The sequence below is a fragment of the Culex pipiens genome, chromosome 2, assembly GCF_016801865.2.
Source record: "Culex pipiens pallens isolate TS chromosome 2, TS_CPP_V2, whole genome shotgun sequence".
In the NCBI taxonomy this organism is placed as follows: Eukaryota; Metazoa; Arthropoda; class Insecta; order Diptera; family Culicidae; genus Culex; species Culex pipiens.
The window spans coordinates 68,885,478-68,906,934 of record NC_068938.1 but is presented as its reverse complement, the minus strand read 5'-3'; the positions used below and the strand labels follow the sequence as shown (position 1 = coordinate 68,906,934).

The 21,457-nt window shown below is 37.7% G+C and overlaps 2 protein-coding genes across 4 annotated transcripts in view; both read left to right on the top strand.

Annotated features, from left to right (window-relative positions):
* The window catches only part of LOC120430699 (lachesin), a 179,653-nt gene that overhangs the window by 25,953 nt on the left and 132,243 nt on the right, over positions 1-21,457 (top strand). The window lies entirely within an intron of this gene.
* Positions 18,141-18,888, top strand: LOC120428849 (cdc42 homolog). The gene has a single exon (XM_039593972.2). It carries the CDS (start codon positions 18,283-18,285, stop codon positions 18,862-18,864), a length of 582 nt encoding a protein of 193 aa, XP_039449906.1. The 5' UTR covers positions 18,141-18,282; the 3' UTR covers positions 18,865-18,888.

The window sequence follows — 21,457 nt, the reverse complement described above, 5'->3', positions numbered from 1 at the left end:
TGTTTTGCCGTGGAGTCGTGAAGGCAGCATTTTTGCCAACGATTTTCATTCCATCGTCATCGTTCGAACCGACAACATCGTAGCAGCAGCAGCAGCAGCAGCGGAAAAAAATCAACGACTGGAGGAAATCAAGAGCGAGCTCCAAGAAGAAGAAACACGTCAGCGTGTGCGTGAAATTGCTGCCAAAACGACGTCGAAGGAGAAAAACAAGGCCTACTTGGATGGACGCTCGAGAAGATGGCCACAAAAATCAACTTCTGCTGCAATTTAACAAAATGGCGCTTTTCAGCGCCAACGAAAAATTCACGAAAGAGTTATTGTTTCAAATGATTCATGCACTGCTTTTGGTGCAGTTTTAAAGCTTTTGACGCTTGGCGTTTAAATTATTTTCAATATTTCCTCCAAAATTTTCATTTAAAAAAAATAAGTAATATTAACAATTTTCGCTTGCAAGTGTCAACGGTCAATCGATCGCAGTTGGCCTTGAACAAGCAAGCGCGTGCTTTGACCCACGCAAAAAATCTTTCCGCTCTCTGATTGGCTGTTTTGTTTTGCCGTGGAGTCGTGAAGGCAGCATTTTTGCCAACGATTTTCATTCCATCGTCATCGTTCGAACCGACAACATCGTAGCAGCAGCAGCAGCAGCAGCGGAAAAAAATCAACGACTGGAGGAAATCAAGAGCGAGCTCCGAGAAGAAGAAACACGCCAGCGTGTGCGTGAAATTGCTGCCAAAACGACGTCGAAGGAGAAAAACAAGGCCTACTTGGATGGACGCTCGAGAAGATGGCCACAAAAATCAACTTCTGCTGCAATTTAACAAAATGGCGCTTTTCAGCGCCAACGAAAAATTCACGAAAGAGTTATTGTTTCAAATGATTCATGCACTGCTTTTGGTGCAGTTTTAAAGCTTTTGACGCTTGGCGTTTAAATTAATTTAAATATTTCCTCCAAAATTTTCATTTTAAAAAAAATTAACGAATATTAACAATTTTCGCTTGCAAGTGTCCACGGTCAATCGATCGCAGTTGGCCTTGAACAAGCAAGCGCGTGCTTTGACCCACGCAAAAAATCTTTCCGCTCTCTGGTTGGCTGTTTTGTTTTGCCGTGGAGTCGTGAAGGCAGCATTTTTGCCAACGATTTTCATTCCATCGTCATCGTTCGAACCGACAACATCGTAGCAGCAGCAGCAGCAGCAGCAGCGGAAAAAAATCAACGACTGGAGGAAATCAAGAGCGAGCTCCAAGAAGAAGAAACACGTCAGCGTGTGCGTGAAATTGCTGCCAAAACGACGTCGAAGGAGAAAAACAAGGCCTACTTGGATGGACGCTCGAGAAGATGGCCACAAAAATCAACTTCTGCTGCAATTTAACAAAATGGCGCTTTTCAGCGCCAACGAAAAATTCACGAAAGAGTTATTGTTTCAAATGATTCATGCACTGCTTTTGGTGCAGTATTAAAGCTTTTGACGCTTGGCGTTTAAATTAATTTAAATATTTCCTCCAAAATTTTCATTTTAAAATAATTTAACGAATATTAACAATTTTCGCTTGCAAGTGTCCACGGTCAATCGATCGCAGTTGGCCTTGAACAAGCAAGCGCGTGCTTTGACCCACGCAAAAAATCTTTCCGCTCTCTGATTGGCTGTTTTGTTTTGCCGTGGAGTCGTGAAGGCAGCATTTTTGCCAACGATTTTCATTCCATCGTCATCGTTCGAACCGACAACATCGTAGCAGCAGCAGCAGCAGCAGCGGAAAAAAATCAACGACTGGAGGAAATCAAGAGCGAGCTCCAAGAAGAAGAAACACGTCAGCGTGTGCGTGAAATTGCTGCCAAAACGACGTCGAAGGAGAAAAACAAGGCCTACTTGGATGGACGCTCGAGAAGATGGCCACAAAAATCAACTTCTGCTGCAATTTAACAAAATGGCGCTTTTCAGCGCCAACGAAAAATTCACGAAAGAGTTATTGTTTCAAATGATTCATGCACTGCTTTTGGTGCAGTTTTAAAGCTTTTGACGCTTGGCGTTTAAATTATTTTCAATATTTCCTCCAAAATTTTCATTTAAAAAAAATAAGTAATATTAACAATTTTCGCTTGCAAGTGTCAACGGTCAATCGATCGCAGTTGGCCTTGAACAAGCAAGCGCGTGCTTTGACCCACGCAAAAAATCTTTCCGCTCTCTGATTGGCTGTTTTGTTTTGCCGTGGAGTCGTGAAGGCAGCATTTTTGCCAACGATTTTCATTCCATCGTCATCGTTCGAACCGACAACATCGTAGCAGCAGCAGCAGCAGCAGCGGAAAAAAATCAACGACTGGAGGAAATCAAGAGCGAGCTCCGAGAAGAAGAAACACGCCAGCGTGTGCGTGAAATTGCTGCCAAAACGACGTCGAAGGAGAAAAACAAGGCCTACTTGGATGGACGCTCGAGAAGATGGCCACAAAAATCAACTTCTGCTGCAATTTAACAAAATGGCGCTTTTCAGCGCCAACGAAAAATTCACGAAAGAGTTATTGTTTCAAATGATTCATGCACTGCTTTTGGTGCAGTTTTAAAGCTTTTGACGCTTGGCGTTTAAATTAATTTAAATATTTCCTCCAAAATTTTCATTTTAAAAAAATTGAACGAATATTAACAATTTTCGCTTGCAAGTGTCAACGGTCAATCGATCGCAGTTGGCCTTGAACAAGCAAGCGCGTGCTTTGACCCACGCAAAAAATCTTTCCGCTCTCTGATTGGCTGTTTTGTTTTGCCGTGGAGTCGTGAAGGCAGCATTTTTGCCAACGATTTTCATTCCATCGTCATCGTTCGAACCGACAACATCGTAGCAGCAGCAGCAGCAGCAGCAGCGGAAAAAAATCAACGACTGGAGGAAATCAAGAGCGAGCTCCGAGAAGAAGAAACACGCCAGCGTGTGCGTGAAATTGCTGCCAAAACGACGTCGAAGGAGAAAAACAAGGCCTACTTGGATGGACGCTCGAGAAGATGGCCACAAAAATCAACTTCTGCTGCAATTTAACAAAATGGCGCTTTTCAGCGCCAACGAAAAATTCACGAAAGAGTTATTGTTTCAAATGATTCATGCACTGCTTTTGGTGCAGTTTTAAAGCTTTTGATGCTTGGCGTTTAAATTAATTGCAATATTTCCTCCAAAATTTTCATTTTAAAAAATTTAACGAATATTAGAAATTTTCGCTTGCAAGTGTCCACGGTCAATCGATCGCAGTTGGCCTTGAACAAGCAAGCGCGTGCTTTGACCCACGCAAAAAATCTTTCCGCTCTCTGATTGGCTGTTTTGTTTTGCCGTGGAGTCGTGAAGGCAGCATTTTTGCCAACGATTTTCATTCCATCGTCATCGTTCGAACCGACAACATCGTAGCAGCAGCAGCAGCAGCAGCAGCAGCGGAAAAAAAATCAACGACTGGAGGAAATCAAGAGCGAGCTCCGAGAAGAAGAAACACGTCAGCGTGTGCGTGAAATTGCTGCCAAAACGACGTCGAAGGAGAAAAACAAGGCCTACTTGGATGGACGCTCGAGAAGATGGCCACAAAAATCAACTTCTGCTGCAATTTAACAAAATGGCGCTTTTCAGCGCCAACGAAAAATTCACGAAAGAGTTATTGTTTCAAATGATTCATGCACTGCTTTTGGTGCAGTATTAAAGCTTTTGACGCTTGGCGTTTAAATTAATTGCAATATTTCCTCCAAAATTTTCATTTTAAAAAATTTTACGAATATTAGCAATTTTCGCTTGCAAGTGTCCACGGTCAATCGATCGCAGTTGGCCTTGAACAAGCAAGCGCGTGCTTTGGCCTACGCAAAAAATCTTTCCGCTCTCTGATTGGCTGTTTTGTTTTGCCGTGGAGTCGTGAGGGCAGCATTTTTGCCAACGATTTTCATTACATCGTCATCGTTCGAACCGACAACATCGTAGCAGCAGCAGCAGCAGCGGAAAAAAATCAACGACTGGAGGAAATTAAGAGCGAGCTCCGAGAAGAAGAGCAAAAACAAAATGGTGCTTTTCAGCGCCAACGAAAAATTCACGAAAGAGTTATTGTTTCAAATGATTCATGCACTGCTTTTCGTGCAGTTTTAAAGCTTTTGACGCTTGGCGTTTAAATTAATTTTAATATTTCCTCCAAAATTTTCATTTAAAAAAAATTAACGAATATTAGCAATTTTCACTTGCCAAAACGACGTCGAAGGAGAAAAACAAGGCCTACTTGGATGGACGCTCGAGAAGATGGCCACAAAAATCAACTTCTGCTGCAATTTAACAAAATGGCGCTTTTCAACGCCAACGAAAAATTCACGAAAGAGTTATTGTTTCAAATGATTCATGCACTGCTTTTCGTGCAGTTTTAAAGCTTTTGACGCTTGGCGTTTAAATTAATTTTAATATTTCCTCCAAAATTTTCATTTAAAAAAAATTAACGAATATTAGCAATTTTCACTTGCCAAAACGACGTCGAAGGAGAAAAACAAGGCCTACTTGGATGGACGCTCGAGAAGATGGCCACAAAAATCAACTTCTGCTGCAATTTAACAAAATGGCGCTTTTCATGGCCAACGAAAAATTCACGAAAGAGTTATTTCTTCAAATGATTCATGCACTGCTTTTGGCGCAATTTAAAGCTTTTGACGCTTGACGTATAAATTAATTGAAATATTTCCTCCAAAATTTTCATTTTAAAATAATTTAACGAATATTAGCAATTTTCGCTTGCAAGTGTCCACGGTCAATCGATCGCAGTTGGCCTTGAACAAGCAAGCGCGTGCTTTGACCCACGCAAAAAATCTTTCCGCTCTCTGATTGGCTGTTTTGTTTTGCCGTGGAGTCGTGAAGGCAGCATTTTTGCCAACGATTTTCATTCCATCGTCATCGTTCGAACTGACAACATCGTAGCAGCAGCAGCAGCAGCAGCAGCAGCAGCAGCAGCGGAAAAAAATCAACGACTGGAGGAAATCAAGAGCGAGCTCCGAGAAGAAGAAACACGTCAGCGTGTGCGTGAAATTGCTGCCAAAACGACGTCGAAGGAGAAAAACAAGGCCGACTTGGATGGACGCTCGAGAAGATGGCCACAAAAATCAACTTCTGCTGCAATTTAACAAAATGGCGCTTTTCAGCGCCAACGAAAAATTCACGAAAGAGTTATTGTTTCAAATGATTCATGCACTGCTTTTGGTGCAGTTTTAAAGCTTTTGATGCTTGGCGTTTAAATTAATTTAAATATTTCCTCCAAAATTTTCATTTTAAAAAAATTTAACGAATATTAACAATTTTCGCTTGCAAGTGTCAACGGTCAATCGATCGCAGTTGGCCTTGAACAAGCAAGCGCGTGCTTTGACCCGCGCAAAAAATCTTTCCGCTCTCTGATTGGCTGTTTTGTTTTGCCGTGGAGTCGTGAAGGCAGCATTTTTGTCAACGATTTTCATTCCATCGTCATCGTCAACGATCGCAGTTGAGCCTTGAACAATTGCTCAAAATCATATGGTTCGGTTATTGTCCTCCCGGGAGAACCTCCCTAAGGGTACCGGCCACTCCAGGTTGTGGCCAATACTGTCAAAATGGTATTTTTCATAACCAGTATTTAAAAACATGAATTTTGATACCCATATTGCCAAAAATCGTATGGTTCTCTTAATGTCCTCCCGAGAGAACCTCCCTGAGGGCACCAGCCACTCCAGGTTTTAGCCAATACTGTCAAAATGGCCATTTTTATTACCAGTATTGAAAACCAAGAAGTTTGATACCCATATTGCCCAAAATCGTATGGTTCTGTTAATGTCCTCCCGGGAGAACCTCCCTAAGGGTACCGGCCACTCCAGGTTGTGGCCAATACTGTCAAAATGGTATTTTTCATAACCAGTATTGAAAAACATGAATTTTGATACCAATATTGCCCAAAATGGTATGGTTCGGTAAATGACCTCCCGGGAGAACCTCCCTGAGGGCACCGGCCACTCCAGGTTGTGGCCAATACTGTCAAAATGGCCATTTTCATTACCAGTATTGAAAACCAAGAAGTTTGATACCCATATTGCCCAAAATCGTATGGTTCTGTTAATGTCCTCCCGGGAGAACCTCCCTGAGGGCACCGGCCACTCCAGGTTGTGGCCAATACTGTCAAAATTGCCATTTTCATCACCAGTATCAAAATCCAAGAAGTTTGATACCCATATTGTCCCCTCTCGTATGGCCTTCCATCGGAACACCCCTGAGGGTTCTGGCCACTCCGGGTCTTGTGGCCAGAATATTCCGGCTGGCCTGCCTCCGCTTGGGCTGCTCCTTGCTCCAGGCCAGCTGCTTTTCGGCCAACTGCTTCTGGGCCTCCAGGCCATCTGCTTCCAGGTCCAGGTTGTTGTTTACTCCTCGGCGTCCAACGATAGAATGATTTCCCTGGGCTGATCGAGTGGGGTTTATATTGGCTCGAAAATTCCACGCAACAGTGCCTTGTTGCGTTGCAGACCCCTTCCCCAGTACCAAGCATGCAACATTTTCGTAACGCGCGACATTTTTCGTTTTTCTGGATTGACACCTCACCAGAATAGAGCCCTTAGGACAAAGTTCTTTGTCAAAATCGGCAATTTTTTTTCCGTATACCTATTTTTTTCTCAATAGTCCTCAACAATACCTACAACTTTGCCGAAGACACCAAATTGATCAGAAAATTCACTCAAAAGTTACAGCTGTTTGAATATTTACATACCATTTTTGTATGGACAGCAGCCAAAATTGTATGGAGACTTGCATGGGTGAACCAATGACACAAAATAGCTTATTTGGTCATAGGGAAGGCCCCCACAAAGTTTGAGCCAAATCAAAAAATACAAATAAAATCCATTTCCGGTTTTGGTAGAGAATTGCTCCTGTGTGAATGTGTGAAGGTGGGTGGACAATAAAATTGTCCATCGATTATCTTCGGACAGGATGAACGGATTTTGACCGTATTAGTCTCATTCGATCCGTCTTGGAGTCCCATAGGTCTCTATTTAGATAATCGAAAGACCTTCCAAATGAGCCTTGAACATCGAGAATCTAACAACCCTATCAAAAGTTATTGGCACTTAAGTGTTATTGATACACTTTTTGGAGGCCGGTGGATTAAGTAACGTTTTTCAAAGATATATTGCCTTTTGTTGTTATTTAGAAAAGCTCTCAATTCTTTGCATAAAATAAGAAAAAAAATCAGAGTTATCTTTGACGAAAACTTCAAATATACCTCAAAAACAGTTTGAACCATCTAAAACAGTGAACATGCATAAAAACATTAAATTTCAAGCTGAGTATTCTCACTTATGAAAACAAAATATACAATAAAAGGAATTCTAAAACATGTTTTTTGTAAAAACTTTGTTGATTTAAAATATTTTAACTATAATCAAGTTTAAAGATATTTTTTATTCGTATGAAAATATAACTCTGTTTTTTTTTTCAATGAATTCAGTGTCACCTGTTTTAAATTTTCAACAGTAAAAACTCACAATTACAATAGCCGAAAAGAAGTATTTTTCAAAATTGTTATCTTTCACCTTTAAATACTTTTTCAACAAATCATAGTGGGCAGAATAATGAATGTTTAGGCTATTACAAATTTTATTTAAATTCTTTGTTTCCGGCCCTGAACCAGGTCGATGAAAACTAACAGTTTATTTTAAATATCAATGTTTGATACATAAATAGTGGTATACAAACAGTCTATTGTTTTAAATGAATTATAAATTACAAAATTTACATTTAATATACATTAATACTTCTTAAAGAAAACTACTAAATTAAGAACTTTTTTCCCAAATTCAAAATTAGGGAAACTATTAAATGTTAACCTGATCGACAGAAACCGGAATAAAAAAGGAAAAACAATAAATTTGTTTGAATTTTTCTATGAATATATATTTGAGCAATAATATTTTTTGTGCTTTTTATTTTTTGGAAAAAAAATTAGGCTTGTTAAACCGATGTTAATCTATTTTGAATTTCTATTTTAATTAATATGGACAATATCCAAAAAAAAACACACACACAAAAGAATGGTAAGCGAAGTTTTTTTTTTTAAATTTTCGATAAAATCCTTTCACGCTGTGTTTTCTGGACAACCTCTAGAAGAAAATATAGTAATCTCTACATTCAAATGTTTCAAAGAACGAAAGAACGTTTAACTTTTGAGATACCGATTTTTAAGTAGTTTTTGTTTAAATTCCTTCATTATTTATTGGAAACTTTGTAACAAAAGTTTAGAAAACTTGTCAAATTTGGTGTTTTATGTATCAATTATTCGCCAAAATGTGCAAAATAAGTCAAGAAACAACCTTGTTGAATGTTGAAAATCGCCGAATATTTAGAAAATTCAGTTTGATGAGTTAACACTCTATTTGACAAGTGAGCAATTCTCTGAGATTTCGGTCATTAGATTTTTTTTTGTATTTTTTAATCCGGCTGAAACTTTTTTGGTGCCTTCGGTATGCCCATAGAAGCCATTTTGCATCATTAGTTAGTTCATATAAATTTCCAAACAAATTTGGCAGCTGTCCATACAAAAATGATATGTGAAAATGAAAAAAATCTGTATCTTTTGAAGGAATTTTTTGATCGATTTGGTGTCTTCGGCAAAGTTGTAGGTATGGATATGGACTATATTGAAAAAAAAAAAGATGCAAGGTAAAAAAAATTGGTGATTTTTAATTTCACTTTTTGTCACTAAAACTTGATTTGCAAAAAAAACCATTTTTTTATTTTCTGATATGTTTTATATAAATCTTTGACCGAGTTATGATTTTTTGAATCAATAAAGATTCAAAGAAAATTGAATTTGCAATCAAAAAGTACTTTAGTGAAATTTTGATAAAGTGCACCGTTTTCTAAAAGTACATGTCTTTTGATTATGACAGTTAGTTAACAGGAAATGTAAGCGATTTTAAAATCATTTTTAAATTTTTTTTTTGGTTAAAAAAAAGTGTTCTTTTTCGGTTTTTTAGTACGCCATTAAATTTGCAATTTTACACAAAAGTTCATTTGAATATTTGAAAATATCTATCTCTGCACGGTTTTGAGCTACAAATCACCGAAACCTGTTCTAGTAAAAATTCAGGAAAATGAAAGGGGTCGTACCGCCCCACCGTCACGAGATATCGAAAAAAATTACCTCGGATTCGAGATCAGGGACCAAAATTACACCTTATGCCAAAGTTTCAATGAAATCGAATAGGAGTCGGGGGATCCGCTGTGTGAGTTGGTGGAGAATAACCAATATTATTTTGGTATTTCTAAGCAATTGTTTTTGTTTTGAATAAGGTTTAGCAATTCAAGATTAAAAAAAAAATTATGAAAATATTACAATAATCTTCAATTTGAGATAACTTTTCTATAGACACCCTTGTGCTATAGGTTTCATGTGCAGACAGCATATATAAAAAAATAAAAATTTGAAAAATTCTACATTCAACATTCAAATTTCCCCGTGTCCCTCGCCATCTGATTCATTTCAACCGTTTTGCCTTTTCATTTCACCGCACGCGCGTTTAATTTTATCTTTCGTCGCGGCATCCAAAGCCACCGAAAAAAGCAAGCAGCATAAAATGCTTCTGCCACCGAAGCAGAGATAAATCCACCTGCCTCACCACCCTCTTTAACCTCTCGACACTCGCCCACCCCACAAGCTCGAGCGCTCCCGGCCTTCGGGAAATGACAAATTATTTTGAAAAATATATATTTAATCGCTCGTCATTATCGCCAATGAACGTGACACGTATAAATTGAGTAAAAGCACACTTTTAATGGCCAATAAAAATTAAGTGCGATAAGATAAAATGGACTTTTGTTCTTCTGCGTTCTTGGCCCTGGCTCCTGGAGTCCTGATGTGGCGTTTTCACCAGCGGGAAATTTTTGGGGACCATTTTCATTAAAAACCCATTTGCTTTGAGATTTCGAATGTTTTTTTTTATTCGCTTGTCCTTCTCCTCTGCTACTCTATATTCTGTGCAAATCAAATTAACCTGTGTAAATATTAACAACCTGTGGAAAATAAACGTTTGAGGTTGCAAATTTGCATAGTGCATAGGGAAATGTGCAGGAAAAACCCCTTACAGAAATGGTTCGTAAAAAGAATCAAATTTCAAATAGCTTCCAGCGCATTTGCTTGCACAAACACTGCTGGGAGGTTTCACAGGCCATCATGGCAAACAACTGGTCCTTTGGTCTCCCCCCTGTATGTGCCACCAGGTGTTGGATACAGGTACTACTGGGCAAATCTCTGTCCAAGGTATTTCATCTCTTCTCTCGCCTGAGGGCGTCATTCAATTTAGAAGCGAAGGGCGATGGGAAAAAATATTGCTTGTTTTTAGCAACACATAAAACAACACACAAGTGTGTGTCTTTCGAGGGTAAAATTTGTGCTGTGATATTAAAAAACTTCCTTTGTTACAATTTTGAAAGAGTTGTACTTTCGATTTCTTTAGACACCATCACCAAATTTGTTGAAAATTAGTTTAAAACAAATTGTTCTCAGGAAATGATTCAAACTTTGTTAAATATTTTCTAAGTCAACATTTAGAAAAGGAATCTTACCAAAATTTTAAAAGGCAACATTATAAATCTGGATTTTTTTAAAAGGGTCCAATAAACCAAATTTTCATTTGTTTTACTTTTTGGGTGTTTTTGAAACCGCCTTGAGTCAGGAGTATTAAAAAACACTAAAAAATGGTTTATTGGATCATTTGACAAAAAAAAAAACTCATGATACACGTTATGTTAAACTATTCAACCAATACAAATTAAACTTAATTCTCACTGTGAAGCAGAAAAAAAAATCTTGTTTAGTAACTCATCGAAGCTTGTATTTGCTCGTTCCTGTTGCCTCATACATGACATGCTAATATGTATTTGATATGATTCATTAGTTCAAACAACAACAATCGAACCAACTGAACAAGCACTAATCAGTTTTCCAGTGTAGCTCTGCTCTGTTGTGTACATTGTGCCTTGCATCAACATCAAAAAGAAAAGCTCATCGTAACGCATTTGACGTACCCCGTACTCGTATTGAACCCGCTCTGACAGCTGCAATCGACGAGCGGCAACATTTGATGTTGATGCACATACGATGTGTGTGTGTGTGTGTGTGGGCCTTTTGATGAGCTACTGAAGGTAGCAGCAGCATTGGAACAGTGAGTTTGAAGAGAGATATGGTTGTTTGTTGATCTTGAGCGATTGTTGTACCATCTGAAGGATGACTGTTTGGGAAGCTGCAGAAGCTGACATGCTGTTATGACCTCATCTGGGATTCTGGGAAACCCTTCATGGTCAAGTATGATATAGGATATGATACACTGGTGCTATTTGTAATATCGATATTGTTGTAATTATAAAGCTTCCATGGTTATGAGAGTGATTTTCTGATTTTTTCTTATCAAAAAAATCCTCAGTAAATTTCAGCATTGATAAGAGAGATAAACTTTTATTTCAAACTCAAAATGAACGATCTTATAACAAAACTATTTAAAATTTTGCTAATCTCTAAACATTCACCACAACGTATTCCTCACTTTGCTTCGTTTTCGCTCCTTTACCACCGTCGCAATCACTTCCTCAAAGACCCCCTTTAGACCGGCCCTGGTCCACGCGGAACATTCCACATACCCGGCAGCTCCCACCTCCCTGGCCAGTCCCAATCCCTGCTGAAACGTAACCGGTCCACAACCCTCGCCGGCCAGTTCCCGCAGCACTTCCGGATGGTTCCGCAGGTCAGTCTTGGTTCCACACAGCAAAAACGGCACCTTCCAGCCGCAGTGCTGCCGGATTTCCTTCACCCAGCTGGGCACACTTTCGAACGAGCCCAACTCCACCACCGAAAAGCATACCAGAAACAAATTTGTCTGCGGGTACCACAGCAGGGGCCGCAGCTGGTCGTAATCCTCCGAGCCGGGTGTGAAGTACAAATCCAGCGACGTCCACTCGTCACCGTCCACCGTCGTCATCAGCGAGTAGTTGTCCGGAATGTCCGCCGGAATGCGAGCCCGCGGAAACTTCCCGGTGGCGTACGCAAACAGCATGCTGCCCTTGCCGACGCCGCTGTCACCGACGGCAACGCACTTGATTGATTGCATTTTCTTAGCTCTGGTTGGCAGCTGTGTCGAGTTGGTTCCGATGCCCATCAGCAAAGAGCCTGATCAACTGATTTCAATTCTCACCAAATTTATACACTGACTAACAAGACTCTTGAAGACCTCGATCATTTGTCGGTTCCGATCGTACAAGGTGAACTTGAGTGATCTTGTATCCTTTAGGCGTGTTCTTAAATGTAGATTTGGATCAATGTTTGAAAAGGGATTACACTATGGCTGATCTTTACTCTGAAAAATGTGTCAAATTTGCTCCGATAAGAAATTGAAACCGGAACGATTCTATTTAGAGGAATTAACACACCGGATGAACGAATCTCATATTTTGTCTCATCACGTTTCGAAGCTTGTTGATGTTCTTCAAATTATCACTAGAATGGGCGGAGTCTGATGCACTTGGAGGGTGGCAATCGAAACAGGTGAATATATTAAGTTCAGATGTGATGTGAATCGAAGTTAACACCTTATATTGTATCCATCTTAACCTTACGATTTGTCAACGGATCGTAGGCGAGATTCTCGGCCTAGCTGGTACTCATATTCGCACTTGAATATTCTCTACGTTAGCTGCTGGAATCGAACCGGCGACCTTCGAAACCAGTCAAATGCGTAGAGGCAACAAGAAATGATCTTTCATAAAATTTCTTTAAAATTGACACTGATATGGTTTGAGTATAGTGAGTGAGTCATAAAGCAATTTTTAACTCATTCCAGCACATCTGTCCCTCATAGTTGGGGCATTAGGGTGTAATATCAAAATCGATTTTCCAGCACAACAATTTTTCAGTTCTTTTTGGGGTCCTAAACAACTCCCCAAAGTTTGGGAATGATTGGTTTACCCGAGCAGGGGTAAATAACACGGGAATACCAAATTTTGGTATTACTTGGGCAAATAACAGCGACCAAAATGTGCCATTGGTTGCCAAGTAATAGATGGTAAAATACCATGAAATCATACCAAAGTCTAGTATGTGGAAGGGCACAACAATACCAAACCATGATATTCCAAAGGTAAAATAATACCACAACATAAAACCATTTCAATACCAAGTTGAGGTCTTCTGGATTTTTGAACATTGCTCGAATACCTGAACATGGTATTACCACGGTTTTATTTTTAGGTATTCCCGCGCCCTTGAAAATCAGATTTTGGTATTCCTGTGGTCTTGCACATACATGATTTTGGTATGATTTGATGGTATTTTACCATCTATTACTGGGCAACCAAGATCACATTTTGGTCGCTGATATTTGCACAAGTAATACCAAAATTTGGTATTTTCATACCATTTTTAGTGCAGCAGCTGCAGTTAGTGAAAAAACGGAAATGATCCATATGCAACAGCCAAATCTACTCACCTGATGATTCCATGTTGTTCTTAGTGATATTCTTCACCACACCGAATGCATTTGTCATTGATGAACGGCCTGTGCATGAAGTTCTTGAAGATTCTGAAAAATAACAAGATTGAAAAATAAGTGTTATTAAAATAAAACTGGATTGAAATTCACCAAAATTCAATAATCTTTCGATTGACTCGTTTTTCAAAGTATTTGGTTTTTTTTTCAAGTCATTTTAGCGCAAAATTTATTATCTTTTCCAAATTGGTAAATAAAAATCCCAAAGTTTTAGAGAAAATTGATCAAACCTTTCAATACCAAAATAATACCAAAATGTGCCATCCTGACTTAGAAAATTTTCCACAATTTCAAGTCATTTCTATAGGGGGTATATCAAAAATTTTTAAAATCAAGTTCGAAATTTCCGGTTTTCAATGAAAGCATTCGCTTTGAGACATCATTTTAGTGCAAAATTAATTATTTTGTCAAAATTGGTCAAAATTTTCCCATAGTTTCAGAAGAATTTGATAAAACACTTTAATACCAAAATAATACCAAAATGTGCCATCCTGACTTAGAAAATTTTCCACAATTTCAAGTCATTTCTTTAGGGGGTATATCAAAAATGTTTAAAATCAAGTTTGAAATTTCCGGTTTTCAATGAAAGCATTCGCTTTGAGACATCATTTTAGTGCAAAATTAATTATTTTGTCAAAATTGGTCAAAATTTTCCCATAGTTTCAGAGGAATTTGATAAAACACTTTAATACCAAAATGTGCCATCCTGACTTAGAAAATTTTCCACAATTTCAAGTCATTTCTTTAGGTGGTATATCAAAAATGTTTAAAATCAAGTTTGAAATTTCCGGTTTTCAATGAAAGCATTCGCTTTGAGACATCATTTTAGTGCAAAATTAATTATTTTGTCAAAATTGGTCAAAATTTTCCCATAGTTTCAGAGGAATTTGATAAAACACTGTAATACCAAAAGAATACCAATATGTGGTGTTCGACCATTGACAAATTCTGCAATTTTTCAATATCAAAACAATACCTTAAATTGGTATGATACCACATTTTGCTCTTGCATAATCCTCAAGACAAATTTTAAAGGGTCCAGGAATACCAAAATTTGGTATTGATACCAGAGAAAGGTATTATTACGCATTTCCCTTGTTATTTACCCATGCTCGGGTAGTCCTCACTTTGCGCAAAGCGATTCAATTTACCATATAAATTTGTATGGGAAAACCCATTTTTTTTGAGTTTTGATATTTATAAAATCCACGTTTCACGCTGTACTAAAACCGGATTCATATTCGGATGCTCTGGAAGGTGCTCTACAACTTTCCCGAAGAGAGTATGGTGCTAACTTGCTCCTATAAAAAGATACAGTGTGTTCAAAACTCGTCTAAAACGTGTTTTTTGCTCGAAAATCACGTTTTAGACGAGTTTTGAGGACGCTGTATCTTCTTTCAGGGACAAGCTAGCACCATACTCTCTTCGGGAAAGTTGTAGAGCACATTCCAGAGCATCCGAATATGAATCCGGTTTTAGTACAGCGTGAAACGTGGATTTTATAAATATCAAAACTCAAAAAAATGGGTTTTCCTATACAAATTTATATGGTAAATTGAATCGCTTTGCGCAAAGTGAGGACTAAACCAATCGTTCCCAAACTTTGGGGAGTTGTTTAGGACCCCAAAAGGAACTGAAAAATGGTTGTGCTCGCTAAATTTGGACAACTCTATTTTTTCCATACAACCATATTACACCCTATTGGGGCATGTGGCTGCTTGATATAGTCCAAAATACGGCATAAAACTGTCAGACCAATACTGTCAAATGCAGTACTTCACAAAAAAAAAATAGAATTCCATAGGAATCTCCTGTACCCTAAGACGTTTAACAAATGTTTTGATTTGGCATATTTTTCCTGTAGTTGGACTGATGCCAAAGTGATTCGTACTGAAATCGGATAAAACATCTTCTGAAGCTTCAAGCTATTGGTCCATTAGTTTGCTTTCATTAGTTCATTAGTTAAAATATACAGTGTGAATTTCGTAAAAAAATGCTAATTTTCGAGAAACCCCATGAAATTTGTCAATTTTCTTAAACCGATGCATTAATAAATGAAATTCAACAAATATTTAATTCAAAAAGACTTCTTATGTAAATTATATTAGTTGAAAAGCGTGATATTAACAATTGAACAACATTTACACAAAATTGCAACAAAATTTACTCTGAATAACTTGATAAATTAGAATCATAGACCACTAGTTAATCAAAAACAGAGCATTCAAAGATTGCATTTTGGAGCTTGGATTGTATTTTTATCAGCTTAGCTCGCATATTTTCATTCCCAATTTTTTGTGGTAGAATTACAAAAGAAAAAAGAAGATTAAAATTTGGTTTATTCAAGACATAACTTTTAAAATATAATAAATCTGGCATTTTAAGAATAATTAAGATTTTACCCTGAGTCCCGTGAAATTTTCATGAAATTAGATGATTTTGTTGAATTGTCCCTGTGGAAATTGGAAATTTATAAAATTCATTTTTTATTCAATTTTGAAGTATGTTTTAAGTGAAACTTTTGAAGGGGGAGAACTTGTTTTACAGAGCTTATTTTAAATTTGTTTTCTATTCGGTAGAAAATGTCATGTTAACAATATAGTTGATTGAAAAATATTATAAATTCAAAGTATTAATAGTACTTTTTGTAATTTTAACAAAAGGTTTTCAAAGTAATTTTAACTTTTTCACGTTCCGTGAAATTTAGTGTTTGGAATTATATCCCCGTGAAAATTGTAATTTATGGGCGTGAAAAATCAATTATCCTAATGATGATTCACATTAGAGCAGTTCTCTATGGAATCGGTCTTTTTTCTTTAATTTTAATTTTTGTATTTTTTAATCCGGCTGAAACTTTTTTGGTGCCTTTGGTATGGCCAAAGAAGCCATTTTGCATCTTTAGTTCGTTCATATAATTTTTCATACAAATTTGGCAGCTGTCCATACAAAAATGATATGTGAAAATTCAAAAATCTGTATCTTTTGAAGGAATTTTTTGATCGATTTGGTGTCTTCGGCAAAGTTTTAGGTATGGATATGGACTACACATAAAAAAAAGATGCACGGTAAATTTTTTTTGGTGATTTTTAATTTCACTTTTTGTCACTGAAACTTGATTGGCAAAAAAACACAGTTTTATTTTTTTTTTCTGATTTGTTTTATGCCAACTTTTCTGAAATTTCAAGAATGGGCGAAACATCTTTAACCGAGTTATGATTTTTTGAATCAATACAATTTTTTCCAAAATATCGAAATACTGGTCGCAAAAATTTTTCAATTTAATTTTTCGATGTAAAAGCTTATTTGCAATCAAAAAGTACTTTAATGAAATTTTGATAAAGTGCACCGTTATCAAGTTAAAACCATTTTCAGGTAACTTTTTTCAAAATAGTCGCGGTTATTCATTTTTTTTCTAATTAGTGCTCATGTTTGCCCACTTTTGGAAAACATATTTTTGAAAAGCTGAGAAAATTCTCTATATTTTGCTTTTTTGAACTTTGTTGATACGACCCTTAGTTGCTGAGATATTGTCATATTATTGATATTGAATGTTTGGTCCTTTTGAAATGTTAGTCTTGATTTAATTTTTTTTAAATATTGTTTTCGAAAAGATCGAAAAATTTCATGAATGTTTCATATTTTAACATTGTAAATCGGACATTAGTTGCTGCGATATCGACATTAGAAAATTGTGGGTTGTTTGGGTGAGACTTCCCACCGAGAATTTTGGCTCGAGCCTCGACTCTGTTCAGTTGCTCTTCTAGACATAGAAAAAGCATTTGACAGTGCTTGGCATAAAGGTTTCATTGCGAAATTGAACAGGTTTAATTTTCCGATTTATATCGTGAAAATAATTCAATATAATTTGACGGATCGTACTCTGCAGGTATGTTATCAGAACAGCAAATCTGATCAACTACCTGCACATGCTGGCGTCCCTTAAGGAAGCATTTTGGGTCCAAATGCTGCAAAAACTCAACTTATTATTTTCCCTTACAAACCAAGGACTGATTTTCTTAAACCACAAAGTCATCACCTTATAAAGATGAATGAGGTAAATTTAAAATGGGAGGATCAAGAGAAATATCTTGGACTTGCTTTTGACAAATACCTTACCTACAAGGATCACATTGAAAGTATCCAGGTTAAATGTAACAAATATATTAAATGTTTGTATCCACTTATAAACAGGAATTCTAGACTTTGTCTCAAGAATAAACTGTTAATTTATAAACAAATTTTCAGACCTGCCATGCTTTATGCCATGCTGATCTGGACAAGCTGTTGCCTAACCAGGGAAAAAACTTCAGAGGATTCAGAACAAAATTGTGAAAATGATGCTGAAACTTCCTCCCTGGTTCAGCACTGATTCTAACGATTTTTTTATTCAGTTAAAGTAACCATCTTTATTGAATTGTTAAGAGTGGTTAGATAAACAATTATATACAAACAAATCTTACTACATTGCGGGAATAACATTCAAACAAGTTTAGTTGTGATAACGATAGGCCAAACAAAACATTTTTGAAACTTTCCTCTAATCAACTAACTCGATGATTCACTCATCTATCGATTCCCAAGAACTGAGCTCGGTCCGATGCCCTAGTTCAGTCTTAACACAAAGTTCACCACATCAACTTGTCGTCGAACACAGCGCACAGAGCCAGCCAACATCCGATAACGAAAACTCCCCATCCGTTCATGATCACTCAAGTGCCGTGACTCATCCCTCAACGCTGCGAATGCAATGCCAAAGGTCAAGTGTGTCGTTCTGGGTGACGGCTTCGTCGGCAAGACCTGCATGCTGATGTCCTACACGGTCAACCAGTTCCCCGTGACGCGCCGCAAACCGGCCACACTGCACAGCTACCAGGTCCCATTCACGATCGGAGACGACCCGTGGACACTGCAGCTGATCTCCATCGCCGGACAGCACGACTTTGATCGTCTTCGGCTGCTTACTTATCCCGAAACGGACGTCTTCCTGGTGTGTTTCTCCGTCGTAAATCCGGACTCGTTTCAGAACGTGCGCAAGCTGTGGGTCCCGGAACTTCGGCAGCACTGCCCGGGGACGCCATTTTTGCTCGTTGGAACGCAAATCGATCGCTGGCAGGAGATTGGCGTTTTGAAGAGGCTGGCTAGGCTTAGACTTAAGCCGGTTACCCGGCGACAGGGTGTCGGAATGGCAAGGGAGGTTCGAGCCCTTGGGTACGTGGAATGCTCCGCGTTGACGCAGCGAGGACTGCAAGATGTGTTTGATCGAGCGATACTGGCAGCACTGGATGGAACGGGGGAGGTGGAGTTTGGAAACAAGTGTCGGGTTATGTGAAGTGAATGTTTTGAACCTCGGAAAAGGTGAAACGACTATTTGACAATACCAAAGATATAATTAGGAATAATGATAAAATACATGATAATTGCAAAAAATAAAAGACAATATTGCGTGCAATATTGCAACAAATTAAAGATGTCTTTAACTCAAATATCTAGAGCAAGATTCTGGCATCTTGATTCCGTCACTCGTGGATATTGTGCATACTGTTGTCAGATCTGACTGGTGATACCTAGTGGAAAGTATTAATTATAACCTAACGACTAATTAGCAGTACTGTGTTAAAAAGTATCAAGTATGGTCGTTATCTAAAATGTTTTGATAATTTTATTGACAACAATAGTCTACACATTGTTTACTCTAAATGCGTAATTATTATTCCGACTTATAATTCCCAGCACGCCGAATGCCTAATGTTTATATGTTGATATACTGCCTTGATCATGCATCTTGTCACAACTATTTACAACGTTTTATGCAAAGCTTTACCCTGAAGACTTTAGAAATCCTTATCTCAGGTTGACACAAAAGCATTTCCTCCCACTGTGTACTTAGAGAACCAAATTCTGGATAAATCAATGCGTTTTAAAAAGATCAATTTAAACAAAAATCAGTCGTAACTTGGCATTTTTTCGATATGTTCATATTTTGAATCAGCCTTATCAGTCATCAAAACAACTCGATTTTTATTTATTCATCCCATTAGCTTCCTCGTCAAATCGTTCAGAATCAATTTGCGATATTTTGCCAAAAGTGTCACTCTTGCGTATCTCGCGTGCGTGTGACAGGGACGTGACCAGCAGCTGCCCGCCAATTATCGGACCCGATCACGTTTCCCTCGCAAAAGACAATATTCTGGGCCGTGTAACATGACGGTGTCGCGACTGGGAGTGAAAATCTACTGCCGCCATCGCCATCCGGTTCCAGACCGGATTGGTCAGGACTTTTAAGATGAAACTGAAGCACGCGGACTGTTGACGTCACTTGCTTCCCAAGTAACAAGCAAAATGCCTTTACTTCTTATCAGGTTTTATAAAAGGTTTGAAATTTGCTTTTCTGTTTTATGAAAACATTGATCAAAACGTTCTGGATTTACTCCTACACCTGGACTGAGCTAACGACCTAACCTCTAGGTTAGACCGGGGCCAACATTTACTTCCCCGTCGAACCCAGTCCAACTGGGGTGAGAAGCAACCACGCTTATTACTACACCACCGGTCCCGGAATTGATGAGTAGGGTAGGGGAGTCATCAATGAGACACTTTTGGTTTTTAACATTCAACGATTTTTGTATTTTTTCATCAGCATGTTTCAATGAGTTATTTGTTGCATTTACTTTCTTTTAATGTGTTCTAACATTGACCAAAATATGAGATCGATATTACGTCTACAGCCCGAGTTATTCAACTGTCTCATTGTAGACGCACTTGGCAGGAACAATGAGACAGCTGGGGAACAATGAGACACTCTACGAAAATCAATAATTTTCTAGTAAAACGTCATGTTTTTGTATTGTTCCGTTGCAGGTAACTTGCCTTAATTATTTTAAAGCAATTTTACCAACTTGAAACTTTAATTAACAAAAGTTATACTAAAAAGTATTTAAATTTTGTAAAATCCATATATTTATACCCAATCAACTTATTTTTTTTCAAATGGAGTTAAACCTCAATAAATGTGCCAAAAATCACTTTCAATTCATGTTTTGAAAGAATTACATAGATTTTGAAAAGTTTATTGAAGAAAAATCAAAGTGTCTCATTGTTACCCATGGGCTGAAAGGAGTGGGGAACAATGAGACAGCCCTGGATTCTGGGTATATTCTTAATTTTGGTCAAACCTAATGAAAGGACATTGTAGCCCAACTCATTCCCTATGAAATGTCGAAAAAAATCTGAAGAAATGTTAGTTTTGGTGTTAATGGCAGCCTATGAGCGAAAAAGTATTTTTTGCGCATAATTTACTTTACACCCCAGAATCAAACATTAATGAATAACTTTTCAAGGGAGCGTCTAGAACCAAAGCCACTATTATGGCAGACGTGTATCCTGTAGACACACTTTCCCCAAAATATGAGCCAGATTGGAGAGCCATTTTATCATTGCTCCCCGTGTCCCTATGATGACTACTCTACCCTACTATTCATAAGTAATAGGCACGGTTTTTTCCGATTTCAACTTTCTTATTTTTAAATCAACTTCCCAAAATCCGTATTTTCTTTTTTCATCTGTTTTAGAGGATAAAAATCCGAAACCTTTGAGTCTTAGAGAAATACGGCCACAAATGCTGCCGGTTTTTGAAAAAAATGTGTAAAAAAAAATTCTTCCGATTTTTTTTTAATACAGATTTTGATGGCAATCGAAATATACTTTACACAAATTTTGATCAAGTGCAGTGAACTTAGTGCACCGTTTTCATGGTTTTACCATTTAAAATTTGATTTGAACTTAAAAGTTGCAGTTTTCGATTTTTTAAAATAAAGAACCCTGAGTGACCATTTCTGATTTTTTTTTTTTCGAAAGGTTCACAAAATTTCTAAACGAAATTAGTTTTAGAAACATAGAAGATTGGTAGGTTGAATATTTCCTTT

Coding starts and splice junctions, on each gene's coding strand:
- LOC120428849 (XM_039593972.2), top strand. CDS start 18,283: ATGCCAAAGGTCAAGTGTGTCGTTCTGGGTGACGGCTTCGTCGGCAAG.